This window comes from Ranitomeya variabilis, chromosome 6 (genome assembly GCF_051348905.1).
Source record: "Ranitomeya variabilis isolate aRanVar5 chromosome 6, aRanVar5.hap1, whole genome shotgun sequence".
NCBI lineage: Eukaryota > Metazoa > Chordata > Amphibia > Anura > Dendrobatidae > Ranitomeya > Ranitomeya variabilis.
In genome coordinates this window covers 182,259,860-182,275,922 of record NC_135237.1, presented here as the reverse complement: position 1 = coordinate 182,275,922, position 16,063 = coordinate 182,259,860, and the positions used below count along the sequence as shown (strand labels likewise).

The 16,063-nt window shown below is 41.8% G+C and overlaps 1 protein-coding gene across 2 annotated transcripts in view; it reads left to right on the top strand.

Annotated features, from left to right (window-relative positions):
• Positions 1 to 16,063, top strand: part of AVL9 (AVL9 cell migration associated) — a 110,193-nt gene that overhangs the window by 52,599 nt on the left and 41,531 nt on the right. For both annotated transcript variants that reach the window (XR_013216878.1, XM_077269300.1), the window contains exons 2-7: positions 2,470 to 2,590; positions 3,161 to 3,246; positions 8,406 to 8,477; positions 9,046 to 9,135; positions 12,578 to 12,644; positions 15,572 to 15,612. Coding sequence is in view for 1 of the 2 variants with exons in the window: in XM_077269300.1 (XP_077125415.1) it covers positions 2,470 to 2,590; positions 3,161 to 3,246; positions 8,406 to 8,477; positions 9,046 to 9,135; positions 12,578 to 12,644; positions 15,572 to 15,612 (477 nt within the window). In the remaining variant the exon portion in view is untranslated. The remainder of the gene's footprint in view (positions 1 to 2,469; positions 2,591 to 3,160; positions 3,247 to 8,405; positions 8,478 to 9,045; positions 9,136 to 12,577; positions 12,645 to 15,571; positions 15,613 to 16,063) is intronic.

Genomic DNA, 16,063 nt, shown 5'->3' with positions numbered 1-16,063 from the left:
GAGGTCGCTGTTGCGTCACAAAACTTGTGACTCAGCAGCGATCTCGCTAGCGATCTCGCTATGTGAGACGGGGCCTTTGTACTACAACTGGACCAATCCTTTATGCCCAAAGTAGTGTCAGATTTCCAGAGATCACAGGAAATCAGTCTTCCTTCCTTTTGCCAACAAATGGTAAAGAAGAGGAATTCCATTACCTAGATGTACTATGAGTGGTCTTCCACTATCCACTACCTTCAACAAGCACAATCTTGGAGGAAGGATCAGAATGTCTTTATCAAGCACTGTGGTCAAAATAAAGGGAAGAAAATCTGAAAAAGAACTATTGCTAACTAGATCAAGATGGCAATTTGCAAGACATTCCGGAACCAGAATCTCTTGCCCCCGGAAAGATTTACAGCTCACTCCACTATGGCTCTATCTGTCTCCTGGGCTAAGAAGGCAAGCGCTTCCATTGAACAGATCTGCAGAACCAACAAAGAGTTAGCCTTTGGGAGAAAAGTGTTCCAGACTATTGTCCCTCCCTAAAGTTACTCTTTGGTATTTCTTCTGTGATGCTGTCATAGAGGGCGATTTGAGATTATAGAATTACCATATACTTGGCGATAATTTTTGTTTCTATGAACCCTCTATGACTGCACGGGTTATTCCCACCCTTTCCTTAGTTATTTCTTGCATTACTTTGAATTTGGTGATAAATATTATTTGTAGCATTCAAAACTTTTGTAGTCCTTTAGAAAACTCTGGAGAGGGGATGTGGGAAGGGCTATTTGACCTCTGTGTTTCCTGTCCCTATTAGGGTGGGTTGACATCCCCCTGTGGTGCTGTTCTAGATGGTTCTTAGTAAAGTCTACCGTAATTCTATTTTCTCTTATGTTTTTATAGGGACACTCTGTCCGAGTGAAAAAAAAACTGCCCTAATGGGCTGTGTGCTATTCATTTGTTTGTTTTCTTTTTTCTTTTACACAGGACACTTGTGTCTAATACGCTCATCTAAAAGAGCCCTTAGCTTATGTCCACAGTTTATTTGATGTTCACAAATCAAAAACTGCCTCAAATGCTCTTTGAAGAAGTTTCCTTTCAATTTTAATGGAAAACCACATTGCTGTTTATACAGGAAATTTTTGATTGTTTTTTTCCCCAAAACGGCTTTTTTAAAAATTACAAAAAAAATCTGGAAAACCGTATGGATTTCTGAGGTAAATTTCTCCTAAAATCCATACTCTGTTCTGGAAATGTGTAATGTCTTTCTATCTAGATAGGACAAAAAGAATCCCGTTGATAACAAAGGACTTTAATAGAGAGAGGGTAGAAAATATTTGGTGCATGTCCAGCCAATTGCTGTGTTGTCCTGTCCATTTGTTCCCAATCAGGTATTTCTAGTCCTTTAAGTGAAGGTAGCTGCCTGACTGGAAACGGTCATTTTAAAATACAAGCCATGTTTAACCCCTTAGTGACGGAGCCAAATTTTTGAAATCTGACCAGTGTCACTTTATGTGGTAATAACTCTGCAACGCTTCAACAAATCCCAGTGATTTTGAGATTATTTTTTCGTGACACATTATACTTTATGATAATAGTAAATTTAGGTCAATATGTTTAGTGTTTATTTATAAAAAATATCAAAAATTTGAGAAAAATGTTAAAAAATTAGCAATTTTCAAAATTTGAATGATTATCCCTTTAATCCAGATGGCCATATCATAGCAAACCATTAATAAATAACATTTCCCACATGTCGGCTTTACATCAGCACCATTTGTAAAATGTTATTTTATTTTGTTAGCATTTTAGGAGGATTAAAAATGTAGCAGTAATTTTTCATTTTTTCAAGGAAATTTCCAAAATTTATTTTTTTAGAGACTTATCCATGTTTGAAGTGCCTTTAGGGGTCTCATATATTGGGAAACCCCCAAACGTGATACCATTTTTAAATCGGCACCCCCTGACGTATTGAAAACTGCAGTCAGGTAGTTTATTAACCCTTCAGGTGCTTTACAGGAATTAATGCAAAGTGGCATGACAGAAATGAAAATTTGTTTTTTTTTACCACCTAAATGCTGCTAACTTCTGAACAGATTACTACAGCCGTCAGACTCTGAGGCCGCTATTTGGTCATGAATTGCCATGGCAAACATCAGGACCACACAATCATGATCTGAGGGCACCAATTTGGATATAGAGGGAGCCCCCACACTCTGTTAACCATTTATAATGATGTTGTCACTACTGACAGCAGCATCTAAGGGGTTAAACAGATTTGGACAGTGCAAATACTGATCGTGGCTGATGCAGCAAGTTGTCAGCTATAGTGTCCAGCCGAGAGCTGCTGGATTGTCAGCTGTATGGGGATTCTAGTCTCTTATATCTCAGGTCAGTTAAAAGATGTATTGGCGGTCATTAAGGGGTGAGATGACCCTCAGCAGTAAATTAGAAACCAGTAAGTGGAAATCAATTTTTATTTTTTATCAGGTGGAATTTTCTTACCCTCCTTTGATTTCGGGAGAGGGACACGACAGCCATGTCTTACCAGAGGAATGGAAATACCTACCATTTTTGGCATTACCGGATGGTGCACACAACTTCCAAGAAGGTATGACAATGCCCAGTTTTATTATGCTTGTTTTTATTTTAATAGTAAAGTGTGCCAGGTTATACTAAAAAGTATGAACTTGTAGGATTAGCTAGAAAGATGCATTGTGCTCTGAATCCCATATACTGTGCAAGCAAGCTTTAGATTTCTCTATTTTCCCCTCGCATTGTTTTGTTTTAAATTATTGCTTATCATTTGCTCTTTTTTTTACTTGATTCTTTTTTTTTTCAGGAGATATTCCACATTATGTACTTAGACTGCATGGGTGCCAATAACAATGAGCAGGACAGTATGAGCAGAGCTTTAGAGTAAATTCACAAGATTCAGCTTTTGCTATCGCATTCAGTTGAATAAACCTGATTTTCAGTTGACAAAATCTCGGCAACAAAATCTGCATCATGTGAAGTTTACTTTTATACTCCAAAGTTGAGGAGAACTTGATTTCTCCAGATCTATACCAATAGTTAGCCTCCGCAGACCATCAGGTGATGTTCAGTAACCGCACTATCTCAGAATTGATTTTTTTTTCACCTTGACCTGTGCATGAATTTTCTGTATTTACTTTCATAGATGCTGTGTTTTTTCACCTCCCGCCAAGAAGCGGAGAGCGGAAGACCGTTTATGGCGTTTCTTGCTACAGACAGATTGAAGCAAAGGTATTGCTCGGCTCAACACCAATTTACTGTATTCCAGCATGTAAAACTTATTCATACTTGTCATTTTTACAGACTTTAGCCCTTACCAGGAGTGACCATGTCAGAATTTCTAAATATTTGACAAGTGCTCACGATATGAGATGACAAAAAAAAATCCCATTCAGTGGACGCATTAACCCCTTCCTGACATCAGACGTACTATCCCGTCGAGGTGGGGTGGGCCCGTATGACCACCGACGGGATAGTACGTCATACGCGATCGGCCGCGCTCACGGGGGGAGCGCGGCCGATCGCGGCCGGGTGTCAGCTGCCTATCGCAGCTGACATCCGGCACTATGTGCCAGGAGCGGTCATGGACCGCCCCCGGCACATTAACCCCCGGCACACCGCGATCAAACATGATCGCAGTGTACCGGCGGTATAGGGAAGCATCGCGCAGGGAGGGGGCTCCCTGCGGGCTTCCCTGAGACCCCCGGAGCAACGCGATGTGATCGCGTTGCTGCGAGGGTCTCCTACCTCCTTCCTGGCTGCAGGTCCCGGATCCAAGATGGCCGCGGCATCCGGGTCCTGCAGGGAGGGAGGTGGCTTACCGAGTGCCTGCTCAGAGCAGACACTTGGTAAGCCTGCAGCCCTGCACAGCAGATCGTCGATCTGGCAGAGTGCTGTGCACACTGCCAGATCAATGATCTGTATTGTCCCCCCCGGGACAAAGTAAAAAAGTAAAAAAAAATTTTTTCCACATGTGTAAAAAAAAAAAAAAAAAAATTCCTAAATAAATAATAAAAAAAAAATATATATTATTCCCATAAATACATTTCTTTATCTAAATAAAAAAAAAAAACAATAAAAGTACACATATTTAGTATCGCCGCGTCCGTAACGACCCAACCTATAAAACTGCCCCACTAGTTAACCCCTTCAGTAAACACCGTAAGAAAAAAAAAAAAAAAAACGAGGCAAAAAACAACGCTTTATTACCATACCGCCGAACAAAAAGTGGAATAACACGCGATCAAAAAGACTGATATAAATATCCATGGTACCGCTGAAAACGTCATCTTGTCCCGCAAAAAACGAGCCACCATACAGCATCATCAGCAAAAAAATAAAAAAGTTATAGTCCTGAGAATAAAGCGATACCAAAATAATTATTTTTTCTATGAAATAGTTTTTATCGTATAAAAGCGCCAAAACATAAAAAAATGATATAAATGAGATATCGCTGTAATCGTACTGACCCGAAGAATAAAACTGCTTTATCAATTTTACCAAATGCGGAACGGTATAAACGCCTCTCCCAAAAGAAATTCATGAATAGCAGGTTTTTGGTCATTCTGCCTCACAAAAATCGGAATAAAAAGCGATCAAAAACGGTCACGTGTCCGAAAATGTGACCAATAAAAACGTCAACTCGTCCCGCAAAAAACAAGACCTCACATGACTCTGTGGAGCAAAATGTGGAAAAATTATAGGTCTCAAAATGTGGAGACGCAAAAACTTTTTTGCTATAAAAAGCGTCGCTGGTTTCACACTTGCGTTTTTGTCTGCAGCGTTTTTTGCACAAAAAAACGCATGCGTTTTTTCCTTATATTTAACATTGAAAACGCATGCGGTTTTTTTGTACGCGTTTGGTCGCGTTTTCAAACACATGCGGTTTTTTTCTGCATGCGTTTATTTTCAGAAATACAACCTGCAGTATTTTCTTGCGTTTTTAAGCACATGCGTTTGTTTGCGTTAAAAACGCATGCATTTTTATCGAAAAAAAACAGAAAACACACTGAAAAGCCACCCACCACCATCAAGGTGATCAAGGGATCCAAACCCTAACCCTAACTCTACCCCTAACCTCACCCCTAAGGCTACGTTCACATTAGCGTTAAGCTAATGTGCGTCGGCGACGCAGCGGCGACGCATGCGTCATGCGCCCCCTATACTTAACATTGGGGACGCATGCGTTTTTTTTTTGTTGCGTTGTGCCACACATGCGTCTTTTTTGCCGCAAGCGTCGGACCAAGAAAACGCAACAAGTTGCATTTTTCTTGCGTCCGATTTTCGGCAAAAACCGACGCATGCGTCGCAAAACGCAGCGTTTTTGCGTGCGTTTTGCCGCGTTTTTGCGTGCGTTGTGCGTTGCGTCGCCGACGCAGCGGCGCACAACGCTAGTGTGAACTTAGCCTAACCGTTTAATGAACATTTTCTGACAGTCATAGTGCCACGTATTTCAGTGCCACGTATTTCAGTGCCACGTATTTCAGTGCCACGTATTTCAGTGCCACGTATTTCAGTGCCACGTATCACGTATTTCAGTACCACGTGTTTCAGTGCCACGTATCACGGATTTCAGTGCCACGTATCACGTATTTCAGTGCCACATATTTTAGTACCACGTATTTCAGTTGCACGTATTTTAGTACCACGTATTTCAGTTGCACGTATTTTAGTACCACGTATTTTAGTGCCACGTATTTAAGTGCCACGTATTTCAGTGCCACGTATTTCAGTGCCACGTATTTCAGTGCCACGTATCACGTATTTCAGTGCCACGTGTTTCAGTGCCACGTATTTAAGTGCCACGTATCACGTATTTCAGTGCCACGTATTTAAGTGCCACGTATCACATATTTAAGTGCCACGTATCACATATTTCAGTGCCACGTATTTCAGTGCCACGTATTTCAGTGCCACGTATTTCAGTGCCACGTATTTCAGTGCCACGTATTTCAGTGCCACGTATTTCAGTCACGTTTAGGGGTAGGGTTAGGGCTAGGGTTGGGGCTAAAGTTAGGGTTGGGGCTAAAGTTAGGGTTGGGGCTAAAGTTAGGGTTAGGGTTTGGATTACATTTACGTTTGGATTAGGGTTGGGATTAGAATTATGGGTGTGTCAGGGCTAGGGGTGTGGTTAGGGTTACCGTTGGGATTAGGGTTAGGGGTGTGTTTGGGTTAGGGTTTCAGGTAGAATTGGGGAGTTTCCACTGTCCAGGCACATCAGGGGCTCTCCAAGCGCGACATGGCGTCCAATCTCAATTCCAGCCAATTCTGCGTTGAAAAAGTAAAACAGTGCTCCTTCCCTTCCGAGCTCTCCCGTGCGCCCAAAAAGGGGTTTACCCCAACATATGTGTTATCAGCGTACTCGGGACAAATTGAACAACAACTTCAACTTCTGGGGTCCAAGTTCTCTTGTTATCCTTAGGAAAATAAAAATTTGGGGGGCTAAAAATCATTTTTGTGGGAAAAAAAAGATGTTTTATTTTCACGGCTCTGCGTTATAAACTGTAGTGAAACACTTGGGGGTTCAAAGTTCTCACAACACATCTAGATAAGTTCCTTGGGAGGTCTAGTTTCCAATATGGGGTTACTTGTGGGGGGTTTGTACTGTTTGGGTACATCAGGGGCTCTGCAAATGCAACGTGACGCCTGCAGACCAATCCATTTAAGGCTGCATTCCAAATGGCGCTCCTTCCCTTCCGAGCTCTGTCATGCACCCAAACAGTGGTTCCCCCCCACATATGGGGTATCAGCGTACTCAGGACAAATTGGACAACAACTTTTGGGGTCTAATTTATCCTGTTACCCTTGTGAAAATACAAAACTGGGGGCGAAAAGATCATTTTTGTGAAAAAATATGATTTTTTATTTTCACGGCTCTGCATTATAAACTTCTGTGAAGCACTTGGTGGGTCAAAGTGCTCACCACACATCTAGATAAGTTCCTTAGGGGGTCTACTTTCCAAAATGGTGTCACTTGTAGGGAGTTTCAATGTTTAGGCACATCAGGGGCTCTCCAAACGCAACATGGCGTCCCATCTCAATTCCAGTCAATTTTGCATTGAAAAGTCAAATGGCGCTCCTTCCCTTCCAAGCTCTGCCATGCGCCCAAACAATGGTTTACACCCACATATGGGGTATCAGCGTACTCAGGACAAATTGCACAACATTTTTTGGGGTCCAATTTCTTCTTTTACCCTTGGGAAAATAAAAAATTGGGGGCGAAAAGATCATTTTTGTGAAAAAATATGATTTTTTATTTTTACGGCTCTGCATTATAAACTTCTGTGAAGCACTTGGTGGGTCAAAGTGCTCACCACACATCAAGATAAGTTCCTTAGGGGGTCTACTTTCCAAAATGGTGTCACTTGTAGGGGGTTTCAGTGTTTAGGCACATCAGGGGCTCTCCAAACGCAACATGGCGTCCCATCTCAATTCCAGTCAATTTTGCATTGAAAAGTCAAATGGCGCTCCTTTCCTTCCAAGCTCTGCCATACGCCCAAACAGTGGTTTACCCCCACATATGGGGTATCAGCGTACTCAGGACAAATTGTACAACAACTTTGGGGGTCCATTTTCTCCTGTTACCCTTGGTAAAATAAATCAAATTGGAGCTGAAATAAATTTTGTGTGAAAAAAAGTTAAATGTTCATTTTTATTTAAACATTCCAAAAATTCCTGTGAAACACCTGAAGGGTTAATAAACTTCTTGAATGTGGTTTTGAGCACCTTGAGGGGTGCAGTTTTTAGAATGGTGTCACACTTGAGTATTTTCTATCATATAGACCCCTCAAAATGACTTCAAATGAGATGTGGTCCCTAAAAAAAAAATGGTGTTGTAAAAATGAGAAATTGCTGGTCAACTTTTAACCCTTATAACTCCGTCACAAAAAAAAATTTTGGTTCCAAAATTGTACTGATGTAAAGTAGACATGTGGGAAATGTTACTTATTAAGTATTTTGCGTGACATATGTCTGTGATTTAAGGGCATAAAAATTCAAAGTTGGAAAATTGCAAAATTTTCAAAATTTTCGCCAAATTTCCATTTTTTTCACAAATAAACGCAAGTTATATCGAATAAATTTTACCACTAACATGAAGTACAATATGTCACGAGAAAACAATGTCAGAATCGCCAAGATCCGTCAAAGCGTTCCAGAGTTATAGCCTCATAAAGGGACAGTGGTCAGAATTGTAAAAATTGGCCCGGTCATTAACGTGCAAACCACCCTTGGGGGTGAAGGGGAAGTTGTAATACTAGCTTCCTTTAGAGGTGATACTCTGTATGTAATCAGCTTTTCCTATATAATTACATTATGTTCTTATGTTGTCATCTTTTGCTGTTCTGCTCATTCCTTGCAGCCTTTGCTGTAATCAGTTCTGTGTTTTCCAGACCTTGAAAGTTCGTCAGGCCGATGTTACCCGGGAAACTGTGCAGAAAAGTGTCTGTGTGTTGAGCCAGCTGGTAAGATGCCGCTGTCGTAGCGTGCCTGGTGAATAAATGAAGTGATTCAGCCATGTTAGCGTATGAAGAGCAGGTCAAGCATCCTCGCTTTGGCAATAAAAGCCGGTTGATGTTTTCTGCAAATATAATTTTAATATAATTGCCTATGATATAGTACAGGACTGATATTAAATTAGTCAATTGTATGGCATTTTATGCCCATGCCACGCAGTTGAAGATTGCACTTACTATTTTTCTTATGTAACTTACGCTTTCATAGTTTAGTTGCCTCTGGCTTTGATTCTTTGTAGTTGATGAGGCATATCTTCGCAAAGTAGCTACAATTCCATTAGCTAATGTGAAGAATTGTCTGAAACTGCTGCTTCATCTACAAGACTTGTGTGAACTGCTGGTTATTTAGTGGGCTAATTCACAAGGTATGCTGTATATCCAGCAGAGGAGACATGTCCGGCAGTCTCTAAGGATTCTAGTTAAAAAAATAAATAAATAAATGAATAATTAAAAAAAAATATATGAAGTGCAATGAAAACGGACTAGTTTTAGATGGTTTTGTTTGTTTTTTCTTAAGCCCCTATATGGATTACTTCAAGCAAAACTTCAATTAATCACTCATGCCTATTTTGAAGAAAAGGATTTTTCACAAATATCTATTCTTAAGGTATGTATGACCAGTAAAGAATGGATCTGTAGCTCACAGTGCATTGTTTTATGAAGGGGAAAAGCCAATATAAAAGTTTTTTGCAAGTTTCAGATCTGTGCAGGTGTAACACTCTTATAACACCTTCAGAGACATGTAGCTGTATGCAGTTTATCTACGTTATTGTCGGTGCATTTGAAAAAAAAAGTTCTGTTGTCTTTTTAAGTTGCTCAACATTATAAAATTGTACAATAGAATCTAGAACATCAAACATATATCCAGAGCCACACTGTATAGAAAATGTACATTTGTTAAAGGTTTATAACGAAAATAATTTAAAAGGCTTTTCTTGTCTGGAAAACTCCCACTCCCATCCTCAGGCTGCAGGTTTTTTTTCTTATACTTTATTAAACATATTACTCTTTACTCATCCTACTCGTTTCTATGGGTTAGTCTATGCCACCGCTCCCAGTGTGTTATTGTCTGCACCTTTGACCTCACGTTTGCAGTGCTGCAGCCAATCGGTTAGCTCAGGGACTCATGTCATCTGCTCTGGCAGAGTCGCTGAGCTCATTTAACAATTAAGAGTACTTATTCCTCAGCGCTGCTTTTTTACGGCGTTGATAAATACGTGTATGGCACCCCCAGCTTTGGAATTTCTCCGGGGTCTTGGCTACCGGGGGGTAGCTGAGACCCCATAGAACATGATTCGGGTCGGTTTTTACATACCTCAGTGTTACGATCGCCATTATTAACAGTATAACGGGGACCGCAAAAGAAAAGTCTAATTTTCCCATTTAATTTCTCTCTCCTCTGATGTGATTGCACATCAGAGGAGAGAGAAATGGAGTCCCCCGGTACCTCTGGTGTCTCTGCAATCCCCCGTGAAGTCCCAGGGGCCGCCGGGGTCTTCTTTCTGGAAGAAAATGGCAGGCACATGTCCAGTACGCCAGCTGAGATTTGCCGGCCGGCACCCGGAAACAATAGGAATTTTTTCCTATTCGTTCATTTTGATCACTGTGATAGGGTCTATCACGGTGATCAACATAAACGGGGGTTTGATTTACTATTTTTTTTTATCACCAACTTGGTTAGGTAAAAATAATAAAATAAATAAAAATGATTTCTATTTTTCCATTAGGGTCAGGGCTGGGGCTAAAGTTAGGGCTGGGGCTGGAACTAGGGTTGGGGCTAGGGTTAGGGTTGAGATTAGGTTTAGGGGTGTGTTGGGGTTAGGGTGGGAGTTAGAATTTGGGCGGTTCCACTGTTTAGGTACATCAGGAGTTCTCCAAATGCAACATGGTGCCACCATTGGTTCCAGCCAATTTTGCATTTAAAAAGTCAAGCAGCGCTCCCTCCCTTCTGAGCCCTGCCATGCACCCAAACAATGGCTTTCCCCCACATACGGGGTATTGGTGTACTTAGGAGAAAATGGACCACAAAATTTGTTGTGCTATTTCTCCCGACACCCTTGTAAAAATAAAAATAAAAAATAGTTCCAAAGTAATTTTTTTGTGAAAAAAGTAAAATCTTCATTTTTTCCTTCCACATTGCTTTAGTTCTCGTGAAGCACCTGAAGGGTTAATAAACTTCTCGAATGTGGTTTTGCTCACCTTGAGGGTGTAGTTTTTAGAATGGTGCCACTTTTGGGTATTTTCTGTTATAGTGACCCCCCCCCCCCAACTCACTTCAAATGTGAGGTGATTTAAGTGTACAAATATTAAAAGTTTGAAAATGACAAAATTTTCTAAGTTTTTGCCAAATTTATTTATTTTTTCATAAATAAATGCAAGTTATATCAAAGAAATTTTACCACTAACATGAAGTACAATATGTCACAAAAAAAAACAGTCTCAGAAACAGTGGGGTACATTCAAGTGTTCCAGAGTTAATAAAGGGACCTCATAAAGTGACAGTGGTCAAAATTGTAAAAATTGGCTTGGTCGTGAAGTACCAAATGTGCTCTGTCGCTAAGGGATTAAGGGCTGTAGTGCTGTTGATGTAACATCAACACTGCAGATGATAACAAACCAGGAGCAGCAGTAGAGACTCTGCGCTGGACCCAGGTAGGGTGACTAAAGCTTAATTTATTTATTTTACACAAACCAGCCACTTGACAGGAGATTTCCTGAAACTGGAAAACCCCTTTAATGTTATTATTTTGCTGTGCAGATAGATGCTAAAAAATACATACCGTATTTTCCGGCATATAAGACGACTGGGCGTATAAGACGACCCCCCAACTTTTCCAGTTAAAATATGAAATCTTCTTAAAAGTCGGGGGTCGTCTTATATGCCGTATGTCGTCTTATAGGGCCTGTGACTATGTGCCTTTTGGGGTGGGGAGTGGTCCCGATGACAAAGAGAGGGGGCGTCTCACAGGAAAGTGTGAGTGGAGTAGCCCCCTGTTACCTCATTGCGGCAGCGTGGGGGTCTCTGTGCTGGGGAGCGGCGGCTCCTCATTGCGGTAGCATAGGGTTCATGTGCTGGGAGGCGGCAGCTTCTCTTCGTGCCGTGGGTGCTGTGGGGAGGTGCATCTTCTTGCAGCGTCGGGGCTCCTCCGGCATCTCCTCAAGGCCCGGAGGCACCGGCAGCTCCATTGCTGCGATGCGGTGGCCTCCGGGAAAATGGCCGCTGGGGGCGGCGCATGCTCAGATTCAGATCTCGTCCCGAGATCTCGGGAGACGAGATCTGAATCTGAGCATGCGCCGCCCCCAGCGGCCATTTTCCCGGAGGCCACCGCATCGTAATAATGGAGCTGCCGGTGCCTCCGGGCCTTGAGGAGATGCCGGAGGAGCCCCGACGCTGCAATTAGATGCACCGCCCCACAGCACAGAGCCCCCACGGCACGAAGAGGAGCTGCCGCTCCCAGCACAGGAACCCTATGCTACCGCAATGAGGAGCCGCCGCTCCCCAGCACAGAGACCCCACGCTGCAGCAATGAGGTAACTGGGCTACTCCACTCACACTTTCCTGTGAGACGCCCCCTCTCTTCGTCATCGGGACCACTCCCCCCCACCCACCATATGCACATTTGTCTGTACCCGGCATATAAGACGACCCCCGACTTTTAAGAAGATTTTGAGGGGTTAAAAAGTCGTCTTATACGCCGGAAAATACGGTATTTACCTCCTGATCTGTCGCTGCTCCTGTGTTGTCGTCTTGTCTCCCTACTGTCACCTGACACTATTGAAGTCAATCAGTATTCCCTTAGAACAGAAATTGCCTCTGATGGAATATAAAAGTCTGTATCTCATCAGCGGCAGCTTATTTTCTACAGTGGTCATGTGACTCTTGGGAGACATAAAGCGTTCATGGGTGGAGCAATGCCCGTCTGGAAAATATGCATTTTATTTTGTTCTGCAGGCTGGTGATATTCTATGCAGGCTACTGATAAATTATTAAAAATAAATGACTATATTCTCTGAGATTAATTTGACATGTTTTATCTTTTCCCCTCCAGGAACTTTATGAACATATGAATGGTTCATTAGGTGGAAGTGGATTAGAGGGATCACAGTTATATCTTGGTGAGTTGCTCTTTGTTTGTTTGTTTGAAGAGCTTGTCGGCTTACATTTGATCAGTCACAATGCAAACCTTTATTGCACAGGACACAAATGCCAGGAAATTTGACTGCATATATTTTGCCTGACTGCTATTTATAGTATTTAGAAAATGGACAAACACAGAATATAGAAAATAACCAGATTCTTTACTGTAAGAGCAGTGAGACTATGGAACTCTCTGCCGTATGATGTTGTATTGAGTGATTCATTACTAAAATTTAAAAGGGGCCTGGATGCCTTCTTGAAAAGTATAATGTTACAGGTTATATATACTAGATTCCTTGATAGGGCACTGGTCCAGGGAACTAGTCTGATTGCCGTATGTGGAGTCGGGAAGGAATTTTTTTTTCCCCAATGTGGAGCTTACTCTTTGCCACATGGGGTTTTTTGCCTTCCTCTGGATCATCATGTTAAAGCAGGTTAGGTTAGGCTATGGGCTGAACTAGATGGACTTAAAGTCTTCCTTCAACCTTAATAACTATGTTACTATGTTATTATTATTGCCTAAACTCCTTCATATTTAACAAAAAAAATCCATATTCTAAAATTGCATGAGATATGTGTAAAGAAGTTGTCCTCTACTTTTTTATTGATGTCTGATTGGACGGGGTCCGACACCTGGCACCTTTGCTGATCACCCTTTGCTTGAAAAAGGTTCTCGGTTGAACCAAAACATCGCTGAGCCCCTATAGGCTATTAAACAATGAAATCTAATTTTCTCAAATGGTTTGCTACTTTCGTTTTTTTCTTTAACATTTGGAGGATTGGTGGCACCCGTCCTATTGCAGTGATGCTGTTTACTAGTGCTGCTTTCATTACACAATGGAATGTGTTGAAGGCAATAAAACATAAAAAATGATCATTGTTAGGCTGTGTTCACACGTTGCAGATTATTCGCGGTTTTTTCGCGTTTTTTTCCCTATAAAAACGCTATAAAACAGCAAATAATCTGCTTATATTATGCATCCTATCATTTTTAATGAATTCTGCACTTTTTGTACACATGATGCGTTTTTTTCCGCGGTAAAAACGCATCGCGGTAAAAAACGCAGCATGTTCATTAATTTTGCGTTTTTTTGCGGATTTCCCACTTAAAATGCATTGGGAAGTGTCCGGAAAAAACCGCGGCAAAAACGCATCAAAACCGCGGCAAAAACGCGTCAAAACCGCGGCAAAATCGCGGCAAAAACGCACGCGGTTTTCTTGCGGATTTCTTGCAGAAAATGTCCGGAATTCTCCAGAATTTTCTGCAAGAAATCCTGAACGTGTGCACATAGCCTAAATCAAAATTAATATGCCATGGAAGTCTGGATTTGGAATGATAATCAAAATGGAAAATCAAATTACAGGACCATCCAACTTCAGTAGAAATGCTTCAAAACAAGGAAATGATGCTTAGTAGTGTGTGTGTGTGTGTGTGTGTGTGTGTGTGTGTGTGTGTGTGTGTGTGTGTGTGTGTGTGTGTGTTGCCTCTACGAGCCTGTATAACCGCCTTACAATGCCTGGGCATGCTACTGATGAGGTGGCGGGTGTTCTCCTGGTGAATCTCCTCCCAGACCTGGATTAAAGAATCAGTCAACTCCTGGACTGTCTGTGGATGGAACGAGACATGATGTCCCAGATGTGCTCGATAGGATTCGGGTGTGGGGAAACTGACAGGTCAGTCCATAGCATCAACGCCTTCATCATGCGGGAAATGCTGACGCACTTTAGCCACATGAGGCCTAGCATTGTCATGCATCAGAAAGAACCCAGGGCCCACTACACCACCATATTTCATCACAATGTGTCTGAGCCTCTCCCGGTACCTAATGGCAGGCAGAAGACTGTGCGGCACTCCAAAGAAAAACCTCCCCACACCATTACTCACCCACTGCCAAAGCAGCCATGCTGGAGGATGTTGCAAGCATCAGAACATTCTCCACGGCATGGTCAAACCTGTCACATATGCTTAATGTGAACTTGCTCTCATCTGTGAACAGCATCGGGTGCCAATGTCAAATCTTCTAATCTTGGTGTTCTCTGGCAAATGGCTATCACCCTGCATGGTGTTGGGCTGTAAGCACCCTCATGGAGTCTGTTTCTAACAGTTTGAGCAGACACAAGGATGTTAGTGGTCTGCTGTAGGTCATTTTGCAGGGCTCTGGCACAGCTCCTCCTGGTCCTCCTTGCATAAAGGAGATGGCAGCTGTCCTGCTGCTGGTTTGTTGCCCTCCTACTGCCCCCGCCATGTCTCCTGGTGTATTGGCCTGTCTACTGTTATCTGCTCCATTCTCTGGACACTGTGCTGACAGACAGTTACCCTTCTTACCACAGATCACATTGATGTGCCATCATGGATGAGCTGCACTACCTGAGCAACTTATGTGGTTTGTAGACCCCGCCTCATGCTACTGTACAATACCTCTAAGGGTGAGAGCAATGACAAAATGCAAAAGTGACCAAAACAGACCAAAAGGATGAGACCAGTGAAATGACCTGTGGTCAACCCTGCAGAACCACTCCTTTATAGGGGTTGTCTTGTTTATTGCCTATAATTCTTACTTATTGTCTGTTCCATTTGCACAACAGCAGGATAAATTGACTCACAATTGGTGTTGCTTCATAACTCAAATTAAATATCTCCATCCAGGCCTGCATTCTGCCTGCATAGTAATAAGCAAGTAGTAGTAAATGCCGCCAGACGGAGCAATCTAATTTTACTGCACCGCACAGTAAAATGACTGGTCCTGTTTACACAAGTAATTTATTACAATATGGAGATTCTGCTACTCTCATGGTGTACTAGTTGCCTATAACAAAGAAGTAACTGTACAAACGATATAATTTTAAAGATTAACTCATGATGTATTATACATTTCAAAACAAATCGATATCTAATCCTTTCTAGGTCTTTCGCCACGTGATCTGGTGCTTCAGTTTAGACATAAGGTACTTATTTATTTTATATCAGTGATGTTCTCTAATTGTCAAACATGGCATAGACTATATAGGGATCCATTTTGGTGATTTAAAGAGGATGCACCTCCCTTTCTCATACACACCTGGTTATAAAAATGAAAGCGTTTCCTCATTAATTTAATAATAAAAGCACTGTCCCTTTAAGAGAATGAGACTGACGCCTGCACAAACTGAGATTGTCCACTGACTTGCATTTTGACAGCTCTCGGAGACTTCCTGCATATTAATGTTAGACTCGCTCCTCACGTACAAGTTACTCTCCATTTATCAGAGATCTATTGCAATTATTAACATACTAAATTGTATTATGTTTAAAATTGTTACTGTATAGAATGGACTCCATACAGAAGTAAAAGAACGGACATACTGATGGTATACCGATGACAATCTGGTTGAAAAATCATAGTTTTTTTTCTGCTTG